Source organism: Glandiceps talaboti, chromosome 7 (genome assembly GCF_964340395.1).
Source record: "Glandiceps talaboti chromosome 7, keGlaTala1.1, whole genome shotgun sequence".
In the NCBI taxonomy this organism is placed as follows: Eukaryota; Metazoa; Hemichordata; class Enteropneusta; family Spengelidae; genus Glandiceps; species Glandiceps talaboti.
The window spans coordinates 7619068-7631824 of NC_135555.1; the positions used below are offsets into that span (position 1 = coordinate 7619068).

The window sequence follows — 12757 nt, forward strand, 5'->3', positions numbered from 1 at the left end:
TGTGTATAGTCTACAGACAGTCTAGCATTAAAACTATAGACAGTTTATGGACTGTCCAACACTAGGTGTATGTATACCTATAGACAGTCTGGCCTGAGAACTATAGACAGTTTATAGACAATCCAACACCAGGTGTATGTATAGCTATAGACATTCTAGAGCAAGAACTATAGCCAGTTTATGGACTATTGTATACTAGATGTATAGTCTACTTACCATCTGGAAATTGTAAACAGGTCAGCATTGGTTATTACCAGTCCATGGATATCATAACCTATTAAATAGGTTTAGGGAAGACATACTAAAGATATTCAGACATCACATTTCTATGTTCCATGTATAATGACAAATTAGAATGTACATTTAGTATGTCATATATCACAACTCTGTACTCAAGCAGTTGACAATAGTTAGTGGTGCTAAATTACTGAATAACTGACAAATCTTTGCTGCAAAATAAACTAAAAGCAATAGTTTTATTGAAGCTTTTTTAAGTGCACATATTTTTTTTTTTTTTGTACTTCTTTTTAATGAGCCTTGGGCAGTAGACTATAATTAATTCATTATATCTGAATGCTGTTAGGCTTTTGAGAATGAAAGTTTAATGACAGGGTAAATATTTTTTTTTAGTGATTTATATCGTCTGCAAGTTTGTCAAACCCAGCTGTACAACATCATGCATCTCTCAACATTGTAGCTCTTGTATTCAGTCCTGTTGTAGTTTCTATGTGTCTGTACATGAACAGTTTGTGCAAATAAAGTTGGTAAAGTTATTACCAATGAATTATATGTAGTGATTATGTTATATAGTAAGTAAGTGTGCCCTTGACATTGACCGAGATTCAAAGATGACCAGACTGTCAATGTTTATACCCTGTCTATTAAGGATTCAATTCTTTACATGAATGATACTCAAAAGATGGATATGTGCTGTCTATGAACCTGGAAAGGGGTTCATACTTAACAGTGATATTATTTTTGTCAATTACTCAAGCAATTGATGTACTTTGTGGTGCTGAAATACTAAACCCAAGTGACAAATCTTGCTTGCATGACAAACAAAGCAGAACTGTAATAACAGCTTGAATTCTGTATTTATCATGTCTGAAAAGGAAAAGAGATTTTTCTCTTGCTACATCACACATGCCCACCACTTTCTCAGAGGATTAAATAACCTCTTCCCACACTTGTGGTCGAAATTCTCATTTTGAATAGCGCCTCCTAGAGGCCACACTATAGAATTCGGACCTTTGGTGTCATTGAGAAGTGTGTTATCTTGTCATATAAAGCACCCTACTTCATAATTCGTATCAAATCGATGAACAAGGCCCATGAAACATGGCAATTTACTCCAACACAGTCCATATTTATGACATAACCGTAACTCATTCCTAAAGAATCTGGTGTTGGTTAACAAACTACCATCCCATTCCGTGTACACTGACACAGAATCATACAAAGTTCAAAGTTTATCCATTCAAACAGACAATAGTCATATAACACTTGCTTACAACACAACATGATATATAAGTTTATTTCATGTCTTCTGAGGTCAGACACATTGGGACTTTTGTAAGTCAAACTTTGAGGTATAAATAAACTTTAAGGCATTTTTAAAATCTTCTATTGAGATGAAAAATAAAAAATATTACATTGATAAGTTTTCACAAACAAACTGACAGTAGTTACCATGCAATCATTCAACATAGGGCAAGAAACTGCAAAGGTTAAAGGTCAGAATCAGAGTAATAACAAAGTGCCACACAGCTGAGGGAAAATCTTTCAGCCTTGTAGGATTGAAGAACAGTATTTGTATGTTGTGTCCCATCAATAGGCCATTTTCCGGTTACCCTGCTTGCAGTCATTTTCAAAATAAGTGTCACCAGAGGGCACCGGCCGCACCACCTCACATGAGGAAATATAAGAGCTAAAAGTACATGGTAGTCAAATGAAGGAGTCAACAAAATAAGGCTAAAGCTACATCGAGTACATGTAATTTTAAACAAAATAACAACAGAATGTTTTGACTGGTTTGGAATGCCACTTGCTACTCTTGCTGTAAAAACACTGGGCAAAGATTTTCTATTCAAAGGAGGCTATCTATATTCACAGGACTGAGGTGCTCATGAAATTGCCCCACTCCCCAACTTCACGAGTGCCTGTGGAAATATTACTCATCTCTCATGGCCCTCACTTCTGCTCTTTCCAAACAGCACCCCCAGTGGCCAAAAAATATAATCTTTTGTCTTTCTGATGGCCTGCATATCAACCACAGTCAGCACACCTGAGTTGTAAACTATTTATTTTGACTGTAGACCCTTTGTTGTGGGCTATGCTTTGACAATTAAACTGAAATCAAAACTTTTATGGAAACTTCCCATTTTTGTTTTCTTTTTGATGTGCAAGTCCATGTTATATGACAATGGCAAATCAGCTGTCAGGAAGCTGACAGACACGAACTAAAACTATTGTTGCAACATGTTGATATAAGCTAGCAGCTGATGTTGATGTAATTACACTCAGAGGAGGGTGGCATCTCTGATAGCAAGATTTCCTCTAGTGGCTGCACATTTAAACTTCATTCAGTTTTTACACTATCTTGACTAAAGGGAGATTACATCTACATAACCAAGGCACTGTTCTCACCCCGGCACTTAAATAATCTACCACATGCAACAACAATGGTTTTAGTTTGTGTCTAGAGCTGATACCTTGTTTGCCAAGGTACTATGTAGTGACTACATGTGGGTTAACATTTGACACATCTTTCTCTTTTTATAACAATTGCTGATTTTTGTCAATGTAAATGGACCCTGTTTTGTGATCATTTACCCAGGGAAAATAATTACAACACTGAATATATTCCAAACAACTTGAATTGCACAACGTTTTTTGTCTATTGTGACACTACCAAGGTCATGCCAAATCTCAAAGACTTGGGTGTAAAAATTAAGAATTGCTGACATACATGTGGAATTTAATATTTACTTTTCATCTGTTCTCCCAACTAATAAGAGCGCACAAAGCTAACACCATCCTTGCAACCCAAGCCACCATGTTTCTGCTCTCCTTCAAAAGGTTTTGAAACTTTTCTGCTGCTATCCTCGAGTTCTAATAATCTTCCCTTTAAATAATAATGCATATACTTTTACATGACGAGAAATGGTTGATCCCAATTTTTTTTGTGTTTAAGTGGTGACTATACGCATGTCACAGTGCTTCACAACTGAAGACATGCATATATAATATTATGCAAATGATTAGGCAAATGTAATTGATATGTAAATCACCATGCAAATTAGCTATTATTTTTGTAGAGAGCACTGATTTGGGAGGTAAGTCAATGACAAACTGTGTAAGAAAATGAAAGAGTAATAGATGAATACACTAGATATTTCCTTCAATATTTTTGTTAAAATTGACAACTGCCACATTTATATTTTACAATCAGTATTCTATTGGTCACAAACTGCACTGAAATTGGTACATTCAGTAAAATTCAGAGAAAAGTTTGGTTATAGTCAGATGATGAATTAGGAAATAAATACAAAACATTTACTAATAGTTTGTTAAAATTGCCATAGCTGTAACTGTAAGGTTTTTCATCACTGACAAATATGTTCAATTATTTCTGAGCAGTTCATTTTATCTGTACTTCAGGATGTACAACATCAGCAGAGTTAACAAAACTGCCCCCCCCCAAAAAAAAAACTCCAGTTACAACCATTGCAGCATAAAAGTACACGTACGATTTCCAGATCTCTCACATAAATCACCACTCAATGACAAAGTGCACCAGCATTCACACTTCTTATAAAAAAAGACTGACAGAGTCGTACAAATACTAAAAAAAACACACACACTCAGCTAGCATGCATGCACACAATGTCATACATAACATTAAAAACGTAAATGACATTATATCTGGACAGGGGTAAAAATGGCACAAAAATATATATGTAGTTGACTGCAATTGGTCACAATTTGGTCTCAGTCATCTTTGAACCTTGTTCTCCTGGTAACACTTCTTGGTTTAGGTAGTGGACTTTCAGCTGGACTGTCATTTTCGTTATTATCATTTGCAGACAGCAGTTCTCTGATAAACTTGAACCTTGATAGGAAGGCCTTCCATACGATAAACCAGCCTAGACAATTGTGTGGACAAAAAAATAAATTAGCAGTATAGCACATAACTTTTCACAGTAGGTTAAGGAGCAGTGAACACCATAAAAAGGAATAAAGGAAGGATACACCCTAAGTGAATATCTAGTAATACCTGACTCCCCAGCACCCTTAGTATTACTAATTATTTATTTATACCTAGTCACTTTCCTAATCCTATTCACAGATCTATTAGCTGCATAATCTAAGTTCTACGCCATTAATACAATCCCTACATTATCCTCCCCCACCCCCACCATGCCACCACCACCACCAACATCCCCAATCTATGATAGCCTCTAACCCTATTTGTGGATTTGAGATATACATTGTAATAATAAGTTCTTTGCCATTTTACCAATCTCTACTTTAGCCCCAACAACCCCCCCCCCACACGGTAGGAATTTAACCCTTTCCAAGGATTTATTACAGATGTGATGTAAGAGTGATACCTGTTATTTTTCTACTTCTCATTATAACAGTACTAAACAGTACTAACACCATTAAAATAAAGTGTCAGTCAGTTTGTTAAAAATAGAAAGAAAAAGTATTAAGTGTATGTGTACATGTTGATGATGCTTTCACTTTAGAATTATACTTTTAACAGTGTCGATACCTCAGTAGGAAACTATGAACCACTTGTTTTATCCACATTTCTGTGGCAATCAATGATTTTGTGTTTGTGGGATCACTGTCAGTGACATTGTGATTTTTATCCTGTTGTAGAGGGTGTTGATTTTTTGTATTTTTTGCAGGATTGAAGAAATATAAGTTGGGTCATTAGAATAGAAAGACAAAAATAAAAAGGGCTTTACAAAGTTACCATTATTCAGATTTCTGACGTAGCATGTTACAAACGTGTATCTTTTGTACAGTCATTGAGTCATGACTAGTCAGTCCAACATTTGCATGAATGAATGAGCACGCTGGTGATTTCACAGAACGGTTTAGAATATAACCTGCAATCATTATATTTAACATTAAATTTCAAAGTTCAACCCCCCCCCCCCCCAATAAATTATGATGGGTCCCTATCTTATTTTACTTAGCGAAAGTAATGCTGGGTTTGCAGGAAGACAATAAATCTGTGGAGTACAAGTACTAACCTACAACAACAATCAAAATAACGATAACGAACGACGTCAGGAGAGACAATAATCCCAGGAGTATATTCTTCATGTCACAGTACAGTCACAACAATACAAACAATAGTTTGGTCTGGACCACGTATGCCGTGTTACTATTAGGTCAAGGAGGAAGCCAAGGTATTCGCTTCGTTTGAGAATGACATCGGCGACGCAACACACGCAGCTTCTGTCTTTGTTATCTTGAAATCATACTGTTCTATCTTTTCAAGTAAACAAGAACTCTTGAATGAATAACCAGCAACTTCACGTGAAATATTTCAGTCAGAATGGTTTCCGGATCGGTCTTTGCCGAAAACGACAGACGTCTTTGTCTTTCAGACGATTATTTAGAGGTAGTCAGCTGTTTGAACTCGACTTTTTACTTCCGGAACTTTAGAAGTTGTCAATGACCAATCATGTTTCAAGTTACATTTGTACCAATGGGCCAATCAAATTGTGTATAACAAAACGTGTAGGAAACTCCAAAAGCAAGATGGCGCTCGCTAGTGTGTGTGGTTCTACAGAGTTTGCTCCGAGAATAAGTTCAATTGCGACAAGGGGATCGGGACTTGAAAATGGCGAAAACTTTGAACCAGAATACCACGATATTCCAAAATTCATGGTACCACCAGTTGCTGAAGTAAGTCTTTCTTTTCCAATCAGCTATATTATTTGTTGTGGCCGGCCACCACAGCATGACCATGCATTAAACAGAACACAGCCGAGTGGATGACATAGCAAAACATATTACTTTCACTTGTGTTTGGGTTTTTTCTCGCTCTCCGAAAACATTTTCAACTTATTTTGCAGGAAAAACATAAACATCCCAGCTTTGTGTTCTTTGCTGTTACACAACTACTGTATGTAATGGGGTATAGGATAGGTGATGGGTAGCTGCAATAATTGTAGTTTTGTTTTTATATTTAATACGATACTATTTTTTATATTTTATTTTGTGAGACTCAACATCGTTCATTTTACTGTTTATTTTCTTACGGGGTTTGCAAAGAAAACCGAGAGCGACGTAACGAAACCGCTACAGTACTGCATCTAGGTAGTGGGCTGAAAATGAAATTGACAATGACATGTAATGTCATTTGTCACGTGTTGAACCACCACAACAATATGTGAGACTTAATAAAAAGCTCTTATTTGCACAGGCATGTGTTGTGAATGTGTCTATCATATGTATGTATGTATGTGTGTGTATGTACATGTATGTATGTATGTATGTATGTATGTATGTATGTATGTATGTATGTGTGTGTGTGTGTAGGTACATGTATAATGTATGTATGTATGTACATATGTACAATACATGTATATATATATATATATATATATATATATATATATATATATATATATATATATATATGTGTGTGTATGACGAGTATAAAGTTGGCGTCAGATTCAGATTCAGCTAGCGTCATATTGAGCATCAGATTCAGCGTCAGATCCGAAGATACCTGACGAACTCAATCAAACCTGAAATAATACCGTTGAGACTACAGGGAAAGATTCTGCTTCACAACCTTTTGATGGAAGATGGACCCATTTGTACAAATAATCCATCTATTACGTATTAGCATGGGTTTATAGCGATAACAGCAACTTTTCTCACAAATGGCTAGCAACTGATATTGATAGATTACTCGATAGCTTACTTACCTTACACATACAATCAAATCAGTGATTTAATTTTGATTTGCAGTGCCCCATCAACAGGACAGTACGACTACTGAAGTAGAGTTGCAGTAATATCAAAAGGTGTTGTTCCAATCGCAGCGTACATCTTTGTAGTTGTGACATCTTGTATGAATGAAATGAAAATGAAAGTTTTTCAACTGCGTAACTTTATTATGATGTGATACTTAAATTTTGTTGGTAAACCTCTCTCTCTACAGCCTGCTGAATACCTAAAACAGTTTGAAGATGAAAAGAGCAATGTTAGAATTCGTTTTCATCATGGTACAACAACACTAGCCTTCAAGTTTCAACATGGTGTTGTAATAGCTGTAGATTCAAGGGCAACTGCAGGACCTTACATAGGTAAAGTAACTGCATTTTGAAAATGAAAAGATTGGCAATACAACTATTGTAGCCATTATCTAGCGATATTAGATCATTGTTTTATCAGTCATGGACAATTACAGCTGAATTTGAATGTTTAAAAAATCTCCTTATTACACTATCAAACTGACAAACATGTATAAATACACAAAAACAACAGAGGGTGTCTTTGATGTAGGTTCATATGATGCTTTTATCAGTCTGTCACTTACAAAATCTAACACTGTAAACATCGTGAATTGACATCAGTTGAAAAATTTGAAATCAGTCAATATGCATGGTATTTCTGCCATCACTTTGAATTTGATGTAAATTGACTCGAGATAAATTTTGTCTTGTGTCCATTTAGCATCTCAGACTGTGAAGAAAGTTATAGAGATCAATCCATATTTACTGGGTACCATGGCAGGAGGTGCTGCTGATTGCTCATTTTGGGAAAGAGTATTAGCGCAACAGTGCAGAGTTTATGAATTACGAAATAAGGAAAGAATTTCAGTTGCAGCAGCTTCCAAACTGTTAGCAAACATGGTGTACAATTACAAAGGAATGGGTCTTTCTATGGTAAGTTTGATGAATAATCATGTGGTTGGTCTTTCTGTGGTAAGTTAGATGCCTTTTGTACATTGTCATGTGATTGGTCTTTCTATGGTAAGTTAGTTAAGTAGTGATCTAATTTCAATCCCTGTTAATTTTGGCAAACCATCTTAACCCAGTTGATATCTTTATAGTATTATGATCAAAATCCAGCATTGGCAGTTCTACATATAACATACAGTTTTCAATATTTCTATTACAGTCTCGGTCTTAAGTAAAGTTGTCATTTCAGCTCTGTTTTTTTATTTCTGACATTGTATTACTTTGAGAAGACCTTGATGAGGTATTCCTGAGAATATCATTTAAATCTTTAAATTCATTGAAACTGTACTTATTTTGTTTGTTTCTTGTTTTCATCCAGGGAACAATGATATGCGGCTGGGATAAAAGGGTAGGTCCTGTATTGCAATACTTTATATTAGTATAGACATTGTCAATGTTACAATAAGCAACCCCTAGATCTAGAGGGGATCTAGAAATAGGTTCTGTTCATCTGTGTGTCGCTGTCTCTGTCTGTGTCTCTGTCTCTGTCCACCCACTGCTATTTCTCTATTTCAGTCACACACAAAAATTAATGCTGTTGCAGCATAGATGTGAATTGTTTATAAAAACAGCAGATTAGTTGCTTGTTTTCACACATGGTTATCAGCCCAAAACTTGTGCAGATGTTACTGCCCCGTTGGGTTAACTCATTATAATGCAGATATGCAGCTAACTCCTCATGGCTTGATAGGTAAATGAATTTTCCCACCATTTGGAGTAAAGCGGGAAATTATTGTCTTGGTATGATGTTTCGTAATTGTTGGCCAATAGGAGGTAAGGATTGCACAGATGTTCTGTGCAACCTGGGGGTTTTGAAGTGCAAATGTGAGAGTTTTCTTTGGTAAAGCAGGAGTTGACTATGTAGTGTGCAAATACATTTAGTCTGCCATGAATTTACTATATAGGTTTACCTCAGTATGTCCTCTGCTTTCCATGGTCGAAGACTACTATGCAGTGTCATCTTAGATTATATGTCTGGTATTTATAGAGATTGAGACATTACCGTGTAATGTTACCATAGAGGGGGTATATCTTATTCTTTACAGGGGCCAGGTCTTTACTATGTTGACAGTGATGGCACCAGAATAACCAATAACATGTTTTCCGTGGGATCTGGATCTACATATGCCTATGGTGTGTTAGACAGTGGTTACAAGTATGACCTTTCAGTACCAGAGGCTCTGGACCTTGGAGAAAGAGCCATCTACCATGCAACACATAGAGATGCATACAGTGGTGGTGTTGTTAATTGTAAGTACACAGAACACATACAGTGGTGTCCGTGTTTTTACTAAGTTTAGGGAACCACAGGAACAGAATGGGCATAGTTTTCCTTACAATTTACCCTAATTTTGTTTTGAAACCCTGGTAAAATTACTGAGGAACTCTTGCAGATTGTACCTACTTACTGCCCTTAGCAAAAACACTAGGTGCTGTTAATTGTGAATAGATAAACATACAATATACAGACACATAATACACACTGCTATTCTTGATTCAAAATACATAAACGCATACCATTGTGTTGTTACACTCAATTTTTTGTAACCTTCCTGAAACAGTGTGTGTGTGTGTGTGTGTGTGTGTGTGTGTGTGTGTGTGTGTGTGTGTGTGTGTGTGTGTGTGTGTGTGTGTGTGTGTGTGTCAACAAATGTATGTTCTATCTTGGTTCATACAATATCAGTAGAAATGGACAACACTTCAGACACACCAACTCATTACAAATAAAATCAAAATACAGGTATTATGATACACTGTTAATAACCGGCGTATTGCACAAGGCTACATCAGGTGTAACATGTATACATTTTCCCAGACCTTACTGGAAGCAATAGTTCAGTTGTGTTGCCATCGCCACTATTTTTTTTTGTATTACCTCGAGTCCTTAGTGTATGCATACAGTTTTTAATGAAGTCCATATTTATTTGCAGTATATCACATGAAAGAAACCGGCTGGGTCAAGATATCTCAGAATGATGTACGAGATCTACATTACAAGTTCCAAGAAGAAAAAGAAAAGAAATAAGCTTTGTATATTTTTGCTATAAACATTTTGTTACTTTAAGTTTGTCATCAGATAAGGAGACCAAAATTTCTTTTCAATTTCAATAACTTTAGCAGGGAAGTTGCCCTTTTAGTTATCATCTGTCAAAGTGATGGGAAATGGAAGTTGGATAGAGTTATACCAGACACAACTAGAGAAAATTGACCGTTGATAACTGCTTGAAGAAATGACACTTGTGAAAAGACGTTTTTTTGTATGTGGAAAGTATCACTTGTGAAAAGACGTTGTTTTTTTTTTGCACGTGGAAGGTCTCTGGAGATGTATAGAAAACAAATAGCTGACAATACTCAGTGGATTCATTCAGATGATATATGATAAAGTGGTGTTGTCCAAAATCACAAAGCTTTCTGAGTGTTGTACTTTATGGTACAGTGCTGATTGTTAGTGGAATAAAGGTTCAAACATAACATTCCAATGATTACTCAGGTTTTCTGTCCATGTGTGTGTCTGTGTGCATGAGTCTGTATATATGTGTGTAGAGGGTAATGATCCTATCACCAATATGCAAATTAGGTCTCAACAAGACAAGTAACTTCAGCCGTGCTATAGGTAAGGTAAATGGTCTTATCTGTCTGTCAAAAACCCCAAGACCAATTATCTTGGTATTTGGTTGGTGTACAGTATAGTCGAGACATTTTTCAGATCAAAATGGTTGCCCACCATAGTTGTATACGTGGTCAAAAAGTGGTGTGTTTTTTTTGTTTAAAAAACTCAAAACTGCTTGTCAGATTGAGCTTGAATTTGCTGAGGTTTTTCTAGGGATGGGCAAATGAAGAATTGTTCATGACACGGTCTAATTTGTGATATGCAAATCAGGTAGAAATATTGGTCGAGCCCTGTTTGCATTGCGTGTGGTGGGTCTGTGACTGACTGTTATCACTCAACCATGCAAACACCCATAGTAAAACATAGAAGTCGTAGTAGCTTGAAGATTGCTGAAAATAAAGAAGCTATACCTGATTCAGAGTGCTTCTGACAAAATTTTGTCCAAAAATACCTGCAGATTACCATATGCTCCACTTTACATTCGAGATAATGCCGTCAGGATGCCATTTTGACTACTTGCATGGTGGACAAATGATATAACCAAGTTGTGTTTTACTTCTGAATGGTACTGTAAATGGCCTCCAAAGGGTGTTCATTTTTGAAAAAGCTCTTATCATGGGAGGGGCGACACCCCCTCCCAACCCCTCCCCATGCCTGCATAGCAGCGGGGGCACAACTTGAAATGATTTAAACTTTTGAAACCCTAAAATTAGTGATACTTTTATGTATAACTAAGTTGTGTTTTACTTCTGAATGGTGCTCTATATGGCCTCCAAAGGGTGTTCATTTTACAAAAAGCTCTTACCATGGGAGGGGTGACAAACCCTCCCCCATGCCTGCATAGCATGTGGGGCACGACTTGAAATGATTTAAACTTTTGAAACCCTAAAAATAGTGATACTTTTATGATATAACGAAGTTGTGTTTTACTTCTGAATGGTGCTGTAAATGGCCTCCAGAAAGTGTTCATTTTTCAAAAAGCTCTTACAATGGGAGGCGGACACCCCCCTTCCAACCTCCTCCCCAATCGCCACGCTTGTATAGCAGCCGCACACGAGCATAGATGCACTTCTCCCCATACTTTTCCCAGTTCTTTCCCTACTTTGAAACTTACTGAAACCCCCAGGTTTACAATTATATTAACTCCATCTCTAATATTGTACTTTATAATTAGCTGAATTAATCTATATTGGTAATAGTTCACTCAATCTAAGAGATATCCTAGAACTTTTGGTTACTAAACCATGAATATTTTACATGTCCATGAACAGACAATCATACATATTCTCCTAGGGTTCCTGTCTAAAAAGCTTTATACATGTGAAGCAATGGATTTGGGATAGCAATTCACCAGACTCACTTAAAATTACTGTAAATGTAACAAGTAAAATGAACTATGCAGTGTGCTGTATAGTGTTTTGAGAATCTAGAGTGTCTTTTGCAAGAACAAGAAAGAATGTTTCTTGTCAACAGATGTTGGGGGGGGGGGGGTCAGTGTGTTTTTTTATTTGTCAGGGGGTGCATTGTTTTGTGGATGAACCGAAGGGGGGTCACTATTTTTAAGTACAACAGGAACAAGAAGTCACCCCGGCCCACCCCCGACCGTAAAAACTGATCGCTCCCTTAGACCTCAGGAGTGGTCGTTTTCCGAGTACATTTGAAATTTTCTTGTGACTTTGCAGCAATAAGTTCTGTCTTATTTAGTGGTGAGGTCGGACTGCCATGCGAATGTGTTTGTGTATGCCTAAATCTCTCTTCCCTTCTCTCTCTCTCTCTCTCTCTCTCTCTCTCTCTCTCTCTCTCTCTCTCTCTCTCTCTCTCTCTCTCTCTCTCTCTCTCTCTCTCTCTCTCTCTCTCTCTCTCTCTCTCTCTCTCTCTCTCTCTCTCTCTCTCGAGTACAATTGACTTTCTGAACATTCAAACCTCAGGAGCAGTCGTTTACTTTGTACACGTGCAAAATTGTTCACTACTATTTTGCCTAACCATACACTTAATATTGCGAGGCAGTCAATAGACTTGACAAGCGAATTAATGGGTCACCTGGGTGTTTGTCTGCCAAATTATCTCTTTACAAGTTAAAGTGATCATATGGATGTGGGTTGGGTATTTATTTTGGATTTTCATTTTGTAAAACACTTTTGTTATGGCT

General features: G+C 36.7%; 2 protein-coding genes across 2 annotated transcripts; one reads left to right on the plus strand and one right to left on the minus strand.

The window, feature by feature from the left end:
• Positions 1 to 1598: 1598 nt before the first annotated feature.
• On the minus strand, positions 1599 to 5635 carry LOC144437707 (small integral membrane protein 13-like). The gene is made up of 2 exons (XM_078126713.1): positions 5268 to 5635; positions 1599 to 4145 (listed from the first exon to the last, which is right to left on the minus strand). Exons 1-2 carry the CDS (start codon positions 5338 to 5340, stop codon positions 3991 to 3993), a joined length of 228 nt encoding a protein of 75 aa, XP_077982839.1. The 5' UTR covers positions 5341 to 5635; the 3' UTR covers positions 1599 to 3990.
• Positions 5636 to 5780: 145 nt separating this feature from the next.
• On the plus strand, positions 5781 to 10457 carry LOC144437583 (proteasome subunit beta type-5-like). The gene is made up of 6 exons (XM_078126551.1): positions 5781 to 5928; positions 7196 to 7340; positions 7711 to 7922; positions 8317 to 8346; positions 9044 to 9248; positions 9929 to 10457. Exons 1-6 carry the CDS (start codon positions 5782 to 5784, stop codon positions 10021 to 10023), a joined length of 834 nt encoding a protein of 277 aa, XP_077982677.1. The 5' UTR covers position 5781; the 3' UTR covers positions 10024 to 10457.
• The last annotated feature ends 2300 nt before the right edge of the window (positions 10458 to 12757 follow it).